Genomic DNA, 15,307 nt, shown 5'->3' on the forward strand with positions numbered 1-15,307 from the left:
TTCAACCTCCCGAGTACCTGGGATTACAAGCATGTGCCACCACACCTGGGTAATTTTTGTATTTTTAGTAGAGTTGGGGTTTCACCATGTTGGCCAGGCTGGTCTTGAACTCCTGACCTCAGGTGATCCACCTGCCTGGGCCTCCCAAAGTGCTGGGATTACAGGAGTGAGCCACTGTGCCCGACCCACAGTTAATTTTAGAACATTTTCCATTCCCCATCCCCAAGCCACAGCCCAGTTTCGTTTATACTCATCCCAGAGTACATGATTTGGGGCTGAAGGACAGGTCTTAGGAGAGTGGAAGTTGAAGGCCACAGAGACAGTGATGAGGGTATGGGGGAGAATAGGGAAGGAACAGTGAGGATGGATAGGCTCCTCTTGGAATATCCTTCATGGGCTCCTGTATCTCTTTCACGATTTAGATTTGGAAATGGCGAGTCTGATGAATCCAGCCAGTCCTGCCACGCCCAGGGCCATGCCTCCAGTGATGGCCATGCCCACTAGTTCATCTTTCTTCATGACCTTGCCAATGAAACCGTTCTAGTTCCTTGGCCTGGTTGTTCTGGGGCTCTGTCTGCAGCAGCTCTTGCATGTACTTTAGGGCCTTTTCATATTTCTTGAGTTGGTAGTTCCCCACAGTCAGGTAGAAGACATAATCCTGCTGCTCTTCTTTGTTCCCTTTGGGCAGCAGCTCCTCAAGCAGCGCGATGTCATCATTATAGTTGGTCAGCACCAGGTGTACTCAGACTGCGTGCTCTTGGACACCGAGCCTGCTGCCTTCTCAGACTGAAATTTATTTTCAGACTTTAGCCTGTCATCCATAAACACCAACTTGTTCAGCACAACGTCCATGGCCACTGCCCCTGCGAGCCTCACACCACACTATACTGTGCTACAGTCTCCATGGCCCAGTAGCAGGAGTCTAGAACGTTTTCATTACCCTCAGAAGAAACCCATTTACGTTAGCAGTTACTCTCCATTTTTCCCCAAACCTCTAGCCCTCGACAACCACTAATCTACTTTCTGTATGGATGTGCCCATTCTGGGCATGTCTTATAAATGTAATCATATAGTATATGTGGCCTTTTGCCTGGCTTTTTCGAATTATATATTTTCAAGGTGCGTTCATTTTGTAGTGTGTATCAGTACCTCATTTTTTTCCACAGTGGTGGCAGTGTTTTATATTCCCACCAACAGTGTACTAGGTTTCTATTTTTTGTAATCTGTGCCAGAGCTTATTTTCTGATTTGAAACAAAAGTTATTTTAATTCTCCTAGTGGGTGTGAAGTGATACCTTATTGTGGTTTTGACTTGTATTTCCCTACTGACTAATGATGTTGGGCGTCTTTTCATGTACTTCTTGGACATTTCTATATCATGTTCTTCTTCAGAGAAATTCTGTTCAAATCCTCTGCTTATTTTTATTTTTATTGGACATTTCTATATCATGTTCTTCTTCAGAGAAATTCTGTTCAAATCCTCTGCTTATTTTAATTTTTATTTTATTTATTTATTTTTGGAGATGGGATGTTGCTTTGTTTCCCAGGCTGGAGTACAGTGGTGGTGGTGTGATCATAGCTTACTGCAGCCTCGAAGTTCTGGGCTCAAGTGATCCTGCTCCAGCCTCCTGAGTAGCTAGGACCATGACTGGCTAATTAAAAAAAAAAAATTTTTTTTAATTAAAAAGAATGTTTTTTATTAAAAAAAATTATTGTTTTTGGTAAGGACAGGGTATATCTACATTGCCCAGGCTAGTTTTGAACTGGCCTCTAGCAATTCTCTCACTTCAGCCTCCGAAAGTGCTGGGATTACAGGCATGAGCTACCGTGCCTGGCCTTTTATTTCTTTCTCTATTTTATTTTTTGTTTTCTTGATTATTTTGTGTTTCTCATTAAATTTTAATGTGGGGTGTAGGGTTGGTGTATTTGGTTCTCTTTTTTTTTGTTTTTTTTTTGTTTTTGTTTTTTTTTGAGGCAGAGTCTTGCTCCGTTGCCAGGCGCCAGGCTGGAGTGCAGTGGCACAATCTCGGCTCACTACAACCTCCGCCTCCTGGGTTCAGGCAATTCTCCTGCCTCAGCCTCCTGAGTAGCTGGGACTACAGGCACGCGCCACCATGCCCAGCTGATTTTTGTATTTTTTTAGTAGAGACGGGGTTTCACCATGTTGGCCAGGATGATCTCGATCTCCTGACCTTGTGATCCGCCCGCCTTGGCCTCCCAAAGTACTGGGATTACAGGCGTGAGCCACCGCGCCCGGTGGTTCTCTTTTGTTTCTATAGGATTTTTCATTTATTCTCTTTTTCTTTTCCTTCACTAACCAGTGTCCAAAGAATGATTTAAAATAAATGAATACACACTGAGTTTAAACATTATTATTTTTAAAATCTCAGTCAAGCTACTCTGATCTTAGGTGGTGCTTACTGGTATTTTAGAGATAGACTAGTTTTTGTGTGACTGTTTATATGACAGATATTAATGCCAATATATGACACATTTTTTGTTTTTATGGTTTTTATTGGTTCTAGATCTTATATTTTCCTTTTTATATTGAAAATGATCTTCTAATGTTTTATGTGCATATTTATAACAGTCACCGATTCCTCAGAGGCCTCTATTAGCCATAAAGGAGGTAGAAGAGAGAGAAATTACTACTTTTAATGGCAGCCACACTGATCATATTTCTTGTTTTGCAACAGGAACAAAAGGAGGAGAATGAATTGCAGAAAATGAAGACAAAACAGTCAAATAGAACAAAGTGTTTGGCCAAAAGAAAAATTGCACGTATGTTTTCATTTTTGTTTAGAATGGTTTGGGAATTGTAACAGTCACAGAACTGATACTAGTTTCTTCATTAGGAAAAGAAGACTTCTTTGAATGAGACTGTATGTGTTTTCTGTTTATACTGGATGTCATTAAAATTTTCAGGAGTCAGCAGGCACGGTGACTCATGCCTGTAATCCCAGCACTTTGGGAGGCTGAAGTGGGTGGATCACTTGAGGTCAGGAGTTCGAGACCAACCTGGCCAACATGGTGAAACCCTGTCTCTACTAAAAATACAAAATACAAAGTAGCTGGGTGTGGTGGTGTACATCTGTAGTCCCAGCTACTCAGGAGGCTGAGGCATGAGAATTGCTTTATTCTCTGGGAGGAGAAGATTGCAGTGAACTGAGATTGTGCCACTGCACTCCAGCCTGGAAGACAGAGTGAGGCTCTGTCCCAAAAAAAAATAATAATTTTTTTTTTCCAGGAATTGCCTATATAGTTACCCATAGCTTATACAGTTGACTTATTAGAGGCAGAGTGTTGAAATAAAAGATGTGGCTTTCAGAGTAAGGCACACTTGGGTTTGAATTCTTGCTTTAACCCCTTACTATGTGGATCTTAGGCAAGTCACTGCTTTTAGCTTACCTCTGTTTCCTCATCAATAAAATGCAGATAATAACAGTTACTTAGAAAGTCATTTAATAGAGGCTCAAATAATGATACCTATTACTATTTTTGCCATTCGAATTCTTTGTTTGAGGTTTTGCATTCTCTTCCGTCTTCATTACTCAATTTTGAAGGTAATAATTGTTATCATACTTTTGCTTTTTTTTGAGACAGAGTCTCACTCTGTTGCCCAGGCTGGAGTCCAGTGGCATGATATCGGCTCACTGCAACCTCTGCCTCCTGGGATCAAGTGATTCTCCTACCTCAGCCTTCTGAGTAGCTGGGATTACAGGTGCACGCCACCATGCCTGTCTAATTTTTGTATTTTTATCAGAGATGGAATTTCACCATCATGGCCAGGCATGTCTTGAACTCCTGACCTCTGGTGATCCTCCCACTTCAGCCTCCCAAAGTGCTGGGATTACAGGCGTGAGCCACTGTGCCTGGCCTATACTTTTCCATTTTAATGTGAAATGAAATGTTATTTCAGTTACTTTTCAGTTTTACTAGTTGAAATTATTATAATAATTTAGTCAAGATAAACAAGGCTTTTTTCAGTGTTAACTTAAATTGTAGTGACTTTAAGATGAAATTCTCAGACTTGTGTAATTAACCATAAACAACTCTTTGTTATTAAATCATTGCATTATGTCTAGATACATGTGTCTCTATGGTTAGATCTACTTAATGTACTCAGGTTATTGTCAGTCTTGAGAATAATAGATAGTAGATTTGAAATGCAGTAATCTTTTTGAAATGCAGTCTGTTTGAAATGCAATAATCTTAATGGTTAAGTTTTTGTCACTATTGGTCGACTGTTGATAATTGTGTACTTGGTCGTTGTGGCTCTTTATAGTCAGCGCTTTACTTTTTTTTGTTTTTTTGAGACAGAGTCTCCCTCCATCACCCAGGCTAGAGTGTGGAGTACAGTGGTGTAATCTTGGTTCAGTGCAGCCTCTGTCTCCCGGTTCAAGTGATTCTTGTGCCTCAGGCTCCTGAGTAGCTGGATTTATAAGTGTGCACCAACACACCTGGCTAATTTTTGCATTTTTAGTAGAGACAGCGTTTTGTCATATTGGCTAGGCTGGTCTTGAACTCCTGGCCTCAAGTGATCCTCCTGCCTTGGCCTCCCAAAGTTCTCGGATTACAGGCACGAGACACTGCACCTGGCCTTTTTTTTTTAAGTTGGATCATGCTTTTTTTTAAATCCAGTGTGACAATCTGACTTTTAATTGGTGTTTTTAGGCCATTTACATATAACACAATTACTGATATAGTTGGATTAAAATTTACCATTTTGGAAGATGTTTATTTGTGTCAGTTGTTTTTCGTTTCTTCTTTTTTTTTTTGTTTTCGAGACAGAGTCTTGCTCTGTTGCTCAGGCTAGAGTACAGTGGCATGATCTCAGTTCACTGCAACCTCCGCCTCTTGGATTCAAGCAATTCTCCTGCATCAGCCTCCCGAGTAGCTGGGATTACAGGTGCACGTAAGCACACCCAGCTAATTTTTGTATTTTTAGTAGAGATGGGGTTTTACCACGTTGGCCAGGCTGGTCTTGAACTCCTGACCTCAGGTGATGCACCTGCCTCAGCCTACCAAAGTGCTAGGATTACAGGTGTGAGCCACCGCGCCCTGCCTGTTTCTTTTTTGTCTATTTTTGCATTTGTTAAGTATTATTTTATGATTCCATTTTATTTTATTTTTGAGACAGAATTTTGCTCTTGTTAATCCATGTTAATCCAGGTTAATCCATGATTTAGTATGCATCAGTACTTCGTTCCTTTACTGCTAAATAATATTTCATTATATTAATATACCATAGTATTTATCATTTGGTAGACATTTGTGTTTCTACTTTTTGGCCATTATGACTGATGTTGCTGTAAACATGCGTGTATAAATTTTTGTGTGGACATGTTTTCTGTAGGATCTATAACTAGGAGTAGAATTCCTGGTTCATATGGTAATTATATTTAATCATTTGTGGAATTACCAGGCATTTGTACCGGCAGTGTATGAGAGTTCTCATTTCTCCATATTCTCACCAACTCCTTACTTTCATTTTTAAAAATTATAGTTATCCTAGTGAGTATAAAGTGGTCTCTTATTGTGGTTTTGATTTGCATTTTTTCTCTAATGGCTAATAATGTTGAGCGTCTTTTCATGTGTTTGTTAGCCATTTGTATATCTTCTTTGCAGAAATATTTGTTCACTTCCTTTGCTCATTAAAAAGAAGTTTTTAAAAAAGGTGATAAAATACCCATAACATAAAATGCATCGTTTTAACATTTGAAAATGTTTTTATGAGGAAGTGTTGAATTTTGTCAAATGTATTTTCTGTGTCGATGATTATCTAGGTTTTGTCCTATATATTGTTTATTTCAGTGGTCCCCAACCTTTTTGGCACCAGGGACCCATGCCAATGTTTCCATGGACTGGAGAAGGGGAGGTGTACTTTATTTCTATTATTATTACATTATAATATATAATGAAATAATTATACAGCTCACCATAATGTAGAATCAGTGGGAGCCCTGAGCTTGTTTTCCTTCAACTAGTCAGTCCCATCTGGGGGTGATGGGAGAAAGTGACAGATCATTAAGCGTTAGATTTTCATAAGGATCATGCAACCTAGATCCTTCAACATGTGCAGTTCGCAATGGAGTTCACATTTCTATGAGAATCTAATGTCACTGCTGATCAAACAGGAGGCACAGTTCAGGCAGTGATGTGAGTGATGGGGAGTGGCTATAAATACAGATGAAGCTTCAGTTGCTAGCCTGCCACTTAACCTCCTGCTGTGTGGCCAGTTCCTAACAGGCCACGGACTGGTAGCCCATGGCCTAGGGGTTGGGGACCCCTGGTTTATTTGGTATATAAGTTAAATCAACCTTGCATTCCTGGGGTAAATCTTGCTTTGTTTTAGTGTTTAATACTTTTTATATGTTGCTGGATTTGGCTTGCTAATATGTTACAGATTTTAGTATATGTTTATAAGAGATACTGTAATGTAGTTCTCTTGCAATGTCTTTGGTTTTGGTATCAGGCTTATATTGGCCTTATAGAATGAGTTGGGCAGTGTACTCTTGTATTTTTTGGAAGAGTTTTTGAAGAATCGGTATTAATTTTTCTTTAACTCTTTGGCAGAATTTGCTAGTGAATCCATCTGGTCCTGGTCCCTTTCTTTATGGGTAGGTTTTTGATAATTAATTTGATCTCTTACTTGCTATAGTTCTTTTCAGATTTTCTATTTTTTTCTTGAGTCAGTTTAGATAGTTTGTGTCTTTCTAGGATTTTTCTACTTAATCTAAGTTATCTAACTTGTTGGCGTATAATTGTTCATACTGTTCCTTATGTACAACCTTATTTCTGTAAGCTTGGTGGTAACAGGTCCACTTTCATTTCTGATTTTGTTACTTGCATCTTCTCTCTTTTCCTGTTCAATCTAACTTGTTTTTTTTCCTTTTAAGATGGGGTCTCACTGTGTAGCCCAGGCTGTCCTTGAATTCCTGGGCTCCAGCAATCTTCTGGACTCAGCCTTTCAAGTAGCTAAGACTACAGACATGCCCTACTGAGCCCTCAATTTATCTGTTATTAATGTCTGTCAATTTTTTGAATTTTTGAAAGAATTTTTTCTTTTATTTTTCTATTCTCTATCAGTTTCCCCTGCAATCTTTATTTTTTCCTTTCTTCTTTCTTTAGGTTTAACTTGTCCTTTTTTTTTTCTGTGTTTTAAGTTGGATGGTTAGATTATTGATTTGAGATTTTTCTTCCTTTTTCTAAACAGGGTCTCACCCTGTTGCCCAGGCTGGAGTGTGGAGTGCAGTGGCATGATCGCAGTGCAACCTTAAGCTCCCCTGGCTTAGGTGATCCTCCTTCGTCAGCCTCCCGAATGGTAGGGACTACAGATAAGTGCCACCAGGCCTGGCTAATTTTTTTTTTTTTTTTTTTTTTTTGAGATGGAGTCTTGCTCTGTTGGAGGATTGCAGTGGCGCGATCTCAGCTCACTGCAACCTCTGCCTCCCATGTTCCAATGATTCTCCTCCCTCAGCCTCCCAAGTAGCTGGTACAATAGTCATGTGCCACTGCGCCTGGCTAATTTTTGTATTTTTCAGTAGAGACAGGGTTTCACCATATTGGCCAGGCTGGTCTCGAACTCCTGACCTCATGATCTGCTCACCTCAGCCTCCCAAAGTGCTGGGATTACAGATGTGAGCTACCACACCTGGAAGTTTTTTTTTTTGTTTTAATGTGTATCTATCTGTCTATATCTATCTATCTATCTGTCTACCTACCTACCTACCTACCTACCTACCTATCTATCTGTCTATCTATTTTATACTTTAGGTTCTGGGATACATGTGTAGAACATGCAGGTTTGTTACATAGGTATACATGTGCCATGGTGGTTTGCTGTATCCATCACAGAGATCGAGTTTCACTATGTTGCCTAGGCTGGTCTGGAACTCCAGGGCTCAAGTGATCCACCTGCCTCCGCCTTCCAAAGTACTGGGGTTACAGGCATGAGCCACCACGCCTGGCCTTTTTTTTAACTATAGGCATTATACAGCTTTAAATTTCCTTGTAATTACCCTTTTAGCGTTATCCCACACATTTTGAAGATAACTATCTTCATTTTCATTCATCTCAGAGTATTTTCGTATTTTCTTTGTGATTTCTTTGACTCGTGGTTATTTAGGAAGGTTTTATTTAATTTCCATGTGCAGGTATACCTCAGAGGTACTGTGGGCTCAGTTCAAAACCACGGCGGTAAAGTGAATATTGCAGTAAAGTGAGTCAAGGGTTTTTTGGTTTCCCAGTGCATATAAAAGTTATGTTTACGCTACACTGTAGTCTGTTAAAAGTGTGCAATAGCATTATGTCTAAAAAAAATCAGTGTAATTAATTAAAAAATACTTTATTGCTAAAATATGCTAATAATCATTTGAGCCATTAGTGAGTGGTTATGTTTTTGCTCGTGGAGGATCTTGCCATGATGTTGATGGCTGTTGACTGACTCATCAGGGTGGTGGTTGCTGAAGGTTGGGGTGGCTGTGGCAGCTACTTAAAACAACAATGATATTTGCTGCATTGATCAACCTTTCATGAACTATTTCTCTGTAGCATGGGATGCTGTTTGACAGCATTTTACTCACAGTAGAACAGAGTCATTCCTTTCAAACCTTGTCATTGCTTTATCAACTAAGTTTATGCAGTATTCTAAATCCTTCGTTGTCATTACAACAATGTTCACAGCATCTTCACCGGGAAGACATTGCATCTCAAGAAACCACTTTCTTTGCTCTTCCATAAGAAAGAACTCAGCCGGGCGCGGTGGCTCAAGCCTGTAATCCCAGCACTTTGGGAGGCTGAGGCGGGTGGATCACGAGGTCAAGAGATCAAGACCATCCTGGTCAACACGGTGAAACCCCGTCTCTACTAATACAAAAAAAATTAGCTGGGCATGGTGGCGGGTGCCTGTAATCCCAGCTACTCTGGAGGCTGAGGCAGGAGAATTGCCTGAACCCAGGAGGCAGAGGTTGCGGTGAGCCGAGATCGCGCCATTGCACTCCAGCCTGGGTAACAAGAGCGAAACTCCGTCTCAAAAAAAAAAAGAAAGAACTCATCCATTCAGGTTCAATCATGAGATTGTAGCAATTCAGTCATATCTTCAGGCTTTACTTTCAGTTCTAGTTTTCTTGCTGTTTTCACCACATCTGCAGTTACTTCCTCCACTGAATTCTTAAACCTCCAAAAGTTATCCATAGGAGTTGGAATAAACTTCTGCCAGACTTCTATGAGTGTTGCTATTTTGACCTTCTTCCATGAATCATGGATTTTTTTTTTCCTGAATCATGGATTTTTTTTTTTTTTTTTTTTTTTTTCCCCGAAACAGTCTTGCTCTCTGTCACCCAGGCAGGAATGCAGTGGTGTGGCTCACTGTAACCTCCACCTCTTGGGTTCAAGCGATTTTCCTGCCTCAGCCTCCCGAGTAGCTGGGACTACAGGCGCATGCCACCACACCTGGCTAATTTTTTAATTTTTTGTGTTTTTAGGGGTGGTTTCACCATGTTAGCCAGGATGGTCTCGATCTTCTGAGCCACTGCGCCCGGCCCATGTATGTTTTTAAGGATATCTATAATGGTCAATTCTTTTCAGAAGGTTTTCAATGTACTTTGTCCATAACTATCAGAGAAATCTCTCTCCATGCCAGCTATAGTCTTATGAAATGTATTTCTTTTTTTTTTTTTTTTTTTCGAGACGGAGTTTTGCTGTTGTTACCCAGGCTGGAGTGCAATGGCGCGATCTCGGCTCACCGCAACCTCCGCCTCCTGGGTTCAAGCAATTCTCCTGCCTCAGCCTCCCGAGTAGCTTGGACTACAGGCGTGCACCACCATGCCTAGCTAATTTTTGTATTTTTAGTAGAGACAGGGTTTCACCTTGTTGACCAGGATGGTCTTGATCTCTTGACCTCGTGATCCACCCGCCTCGGCCTCCCAAAGTACTGGGATTACAGGTGTGAGCCACCGCGCCCGGCCCGAAATGTATTTCTTAAATAAGACTTGAAAGTCAAAATGACTCCTTGGTCCATGGGCTGCAGAATAGAATTGTGATAATAGGCATGAAAACAACTTTAATCTCCTTGTACATTTTCATTAGCGCTTTTGATGATTAGGTACATTGTATGGTGAGCAATAATATTTTGAAAAGAATCTTTTTAAAGACCTTTTGAGCAATAGGTCTCAACAGTGGGCTTAAAATATTCACTTAACCATGCTATAAACAGATGTGCTATCATCTAGGCTTTATTGTTCCATTTATAGAGCACAGGCAGAGTGGGCAGTTTCTGACACTTCAAAACTATAATAAGTCAAAGGTTACTGATTACAGGTTAACAGATACAGTAATAATGAAAACATTTGAAATATTGCAAGACTTAACAAAATGTGACACAGGGACATGAAATGAACGTGTTGTTAGAAAAATGGGGCCAATAGATTTATTTAGTGCAGGGTTGCCACGGGCCTTTACTTTGTAAAAAATGCATTATCTGTGAAGCTCAATAAAGTGAAGGTGTACCTTTATTTTTGTATTTCCCAATTTCTTTTTGTTATTTATTTCTAATTTTACATGGTTGGAAAACCTACTTTGTATGATGATTATCATTTTGTTTATTGCCATCAGATGGTCTATACTGGAGAATATTCTGTGTGTACTTGAGGAGAGTGTCTGTCTGACCTAGTTGGTTTATAGTGTTGTATAAGTCTTGTATTTCCTTGTCCTGTCTTGTATTTCCTTGTCCCTGTTATTACTGTTGAGACAGAATCTCACTCTGTTGCCCAGGCTGGAGTGCAGTGGCACGAATTTGGCTCACTGCAACCTCTGCCTTCTGGGTTCAAGTGATTCTCCTGCCTCACCCTCCTGAGTAGCTGGGATTATAGGCATGCGCCACCATGCCTGGCTAATTTTGTATTTTTAGTAGAGAGAGGGTTTCTCCATGTTGGTCAGGCTGGTCTTGAACTCCTGACTTCAGGTGATTGCCTGCGTTGGCCTCCCAAAGTACTGGGATTACAGGCATGAGCCACCATGCCTAGCCCACATTTTCTTTATCCAGTCTATCATTGATGGGCATTTTGGTTGGTTCTAAGTCTCTGCTATTGTAAACATACTGCAATGAACCTACATGTGCATGTGTCTTTATAACAGAACAATTTATAATCCTTTGGGTATATACCCAGTAATGGGATTGCTGAGTCAAATGGTATTTCTATTTCTACATCCTTGAGGAATCACCACACCGTCTTTCCCAATGGTTGAACTAATGGTTCAACACTCCCACCAACAGTGTAAAAGTGTTTCTATTTCTTCACATCCTCTCCAGCATCTGTTGTCTCCAGATTTTTTAATGATCGCCATTCTAACTGGCATGAGATGGTATCTCAATGTGGTTTTGATTTGCATTTCTCTAATGACCAGTGATGAAGAGCATTTTTTCATATGTTTGTTGGCTGCATAAATGTCTTGAAATTAGGCAGTATAATTCTTCCAACTTTATTTTTAAAATTTTTTTTGATTAATCTGGGTTCTTTGCATTCCTATGTAAATTTTATTTTATTATTTATTTATTATTATTATTTTTCGAGGCAGGGTCTTACTCTGTTGCCTGGGCTGGAGTATAGTGGTGTGAGCGCAGCATACTGTAGCCTCAACCTCCTAGGCTCAAGTGATCCTCCAGCCTTAGCCTCCTGAGTAGCTGAGACTACAGATGTGTATCATCATACCTAGCTAATTTTTTTTTCATTTTTTTTGAGACAGGGTCTCCCTCCGTTGCCTAGGCTGGAATGTAGTGGCTCATTACAACCTCTACCTCCTGGGCTCAAGCGATCCTCCAACCTCAGCCTCCCAAGTAGCTGGGACCACAGGTGTGCACCACCATGCCCAGCTAGTTTTTATTATTTGTAGAGACAAGATCTCACTATGTTGCCCAGCCTGGTCTTGAACTCCTGGGCTCAAGTGATCCTCCCACCTCTGCCTCCTGAGTAGCTGGGACTGTAGGTGTGCATCACCACACCCAGCTATTTTTTTAAAATTTATTTTCTTCTTCTTTTTTTTTTTTTGACAGGGTCTTGCTCTGTCACCCAAGCTGGAATACATTGGTGTGATCTTGGCTCACTGCAGCCTCAACCACCTGGACTCAAGCAGTTGTAGGCATGATCCACTGCACCCAGCCCTGCTTTTCAGTTATTCTCCTGTGGTTTTGTATTTTTAGTAGAGACGGGGTTTTGCCATGTTGGCCAGGCTGATCTCGAACTCCTGACCTCGTGATCTGCCCACCTTGGCCTCACAAAGTGCTGTGATTACAGGCATGACCCACCGCGCCCGGCCAATTGTTTTTAAATTTTTTGAGATGGAGTCTCGCTCTGTCGTCCAGGCTTGAGTGCAGTGGCACAGTCTTGGCTTACTGCAACCTCCACCTCCCGAGTTCAAGTGATTCTCCTGCCTTAGCCTCCTGAGTAGCTGGGATTGTAGGTGCCCGCCACCATGCCCGGCTAATTTTTGTATTTTTAGTAGAGATGAGGTTTCACCATGTTGGCCAGGCTGGTCTCAAACTCCTGATCTCAGGTGAACCGTCCAGCTCGGCCTCCCAAAGTGCTGGGATTACAAGTGTGAGCCACCGCCCCTGGCTGAGGTTTATGCATTTTATTGACCTTTTCATAGAACTAATTTTTTGTTTAATTTTTTCTCTGTTGTATGCCCATCTTTTACTTTATTGATTTATTTCTGGTCTTTATATTTTTTTGTTTCTACTTACTTGGGTTAATTTTACTCTTTATATTCTAGCTTCTTAAGGTGAGAAACTTGTATTACTGATTTTAAACTTTTGCTTTTCTCATACGAGCATGTAAAACTATAAATTTCCCTGTAAATGTGGCTTTAGTTGCATCCTAGAAATTCTGATATGTTACATTTTCGTTTTCATTAAGGTTATTTCAAATTCAATTGGGTGCATTTTTTGTGTTTGGATTCGATTTTAGGGATCCCTCGTACTTACTGATTTCATATTATTAAAAAATGTTTAAAATTTACATGATTTCCTAAGTCAAAGTTACACAAAAAGCTATAGTCAACGAAGTGTCATTTTCCTCCCTTGTCCTTTTCACTGTGTTCTCAATCACCTGTAGGTAATCGTTTGCATTAGTTTCTGGTTTATCTTTCTTTTTTTTCTTATTTTTTTTCTTTTTTAGAGACGGGGTCTCACTATGTTGCCCAGGCTGGAGTGCAGTGGCTGTTCACAGGCGCGATCCCACTACTGATCAGCACGGGAGTTTGACCTGCTCCGTTTCCGACCTGGGCCGGTTCACCCCTCCTTAGGCAACCTGGTGGCTCCCCGCTCCCGGGAGGTCACCATATTGATGCTGAACTTAGTGTGGACACCTGATTGGCATAGCGCACTACAGCCCAGAACTCCTGGGCTCAAGTGATTCTCCCACCTCAGCCTTCTGAGTAGCTGGGACTACAGGCACGCACCACCATGCCTGGCTCTGGTTTATCTTTCTTCTTCTTTTTTTTTTTTTGGTGAGATCAGAATCTCTGTCAGTCAGGCTGGAGTGCAGTGGTGTGATCTTGCCTTGCCTCCTGGGTTCAAGGGATTATCCTACCTCAGTCTCCAGAGTAGCTGGGACTACAAGTGCACACCACCATGCCTGGCTAACTTTTTTTCTTTTCAAGACAGAATCTTGTTCTGTCGCCAGTCTGGAGTGCAGTGGTGTGATCTCAGCTCACTGCAACCTCCACCTGCTGGGTTCAAACGATTCTCCTGCCTCAGCCTCCCAAGCAGCTGGGACCACAGGCGCCCACCACCATGCCTAGCTAATTTTTGTATTTTTGGTAAAGATGGGATTTCACCATGTTGTCCAAGATGGTCTTGAACTCCTGACCTCATATGATCTGCCCACCTCAGCCTCCCAAAGTGCTGGGATTACAGGCATGAGCCACCACGCCTGGCCTAAACTTACAGATCTAAATATATTTTATGTGGTTTAATTCACTGCGTTTATTATCCTTATTGATGCTCCGGTTCCATTTTTGGCCAGTGAGGACTTTATTTAATTGGCTCCTAAGTTCTTTTGATATGACTCTAGTAGTATCTAATAGATTTCTTGCTTACATCTGTGACAAATACTGTAGCCTATCTTGTTCATTTCATGCTCTGGACTTGGGACCAGCGATTTCTTCAGTGTACCACAGTTCCTCCTAATGGAGAATGGTATTTGGAGACCGCATTCTTGTTACTAGGGATGTTCTTTTCTACTGGGTAAAGCAGAGAATTCTGAAGAGTAAAATTATTCTGGTTAAATGTTGAGCATAAAGCATTGTGGTATTTAGCAAAAAGCTCTAGAATGGGAATTAATTCCTGTATTTATTCATTAATCAAATATTTATTACGTACCATGTGCCCGGCACTTTATATGCTGGAGATATAACAGTGAACTGTATAGGTAAAAACTCTGCCTTCATGGGAGTTTATAGTCTAGTTAACCCAGGATTCTTGTTGTTAACTGCTGCTAATTATCTTGGCCAACACCTTACCTTTGGGGGCTTTCCTCATTTATAAGATTATAAAATTGTATTATGTGGTCTTGTAGTGCTTCAGTTGAAAAGTTTAATAATTCTCTTTCTTGCCTCCATGCTTATTCATTGTTTGTGGTGTCCCTCCCTCTTTTTTCCCTATCCTCTTACAGAGATGACAGAAGAAGAACAGTTTGCTCTGGCTCTCAAAATGAGTGAGCAGGAAGCTAGGGAGGTGAACAGCCAGGAGGAGGAAGAAGAGGAGCTCTTGAGGAAAGCCATTGCTGAAAGCCTGAATGTAAATACACCATGTTGCAAAAGTTTGTGGAAATTTGTCAACAATATTTTTGACTTCTGTGGTGTTGTAGTTGCGTTAGTAACTAGATGTATTCACTTATAGGGTTTTCACCTAACAAAAGTTTCCGTAATAATTTTTTAAAGTCTGTGTTGAATTGTTGGTTAATCCAGTTTGAAGTGTTTTGTTAATTCTATATGAAAGAGTTTTCTTCTACCCCATGGATTTTTCAGTTCATGGTTGAAAAGAATTATAAGTTGATAGCTTCTGAAAAGACTTACTGAATACCAAGAACCCAAAAGACAGCAAGATAAGATGCTAATTTCTTGTGTTTTGAGAGCAAAGGGACTGAGAACTAGAGGTGGGTAATGGGAAGAAAGAGGCAGTTTTTAAAAATAATCAAATAATGTTAAATTGTCATTTGAATATGCACAACTGAAATGATTTTTTTCTTTTTTTGAGACAGAGTCTTACTCTGTTGCCCAGGCTGGAGTGCAGTCTTGGCTCACTGCAA

The 15,307-nt window shown here is 40.6% G+C and overlaps 1 protein-coding gene and 1 pseudogene across 2 annotated transcripts in view; one reads left to right on the forward strand and one right to left on the reverse strand.

The window, feature by feature from the left end:
* The window catches only part of UIMC1 (ubiquitin interaction motif containing 1), a 122,919-nt gene that overhangs the window by 31,415 nt on the left and 76,197 nt on the right, over positions 1 to 15,307 (forward strand). For both annotated transcript variants that reach the window (XM_012437948.3, XM_012437950.2), the window contains exons 3-4: positions 2,696 to 2,780; positions 14,672 to 14,796. In XM_012437948.3, the coding sequence (XP_012293371.2) occupies positions 2,696 to 2,780; positions 14,672 to 14,796 (210 nt within the window). The remainder of the gene's footprint in view (positions 1 to 2,695; positions 2,781 to 14,671; positions 14,797 to 15,307) is intronic.
* On the reverse strand, positions 412 to 852 carry LOC105707135 (mitochondrial fission 1 protein-like; annotated as a pseudogene).

Source organism: Aotus nancymaae, unplaced genomic scaffold, assembly GCF_030222135.1.
Source record: "Aotus nancymaae isolate 86718 unplaced genomic scaffold, 86718_ANA_hifiasm-v0.15.2.pri h1tg000015l_1, whole genome shotgun sequence".
In the NCBI taxonomy this organism is placed as follows: Eukaryota; Metazoa; Chordata; class Mammalia; order Primates; family Aotidae; genus Aotus; species Aotus nancymaae.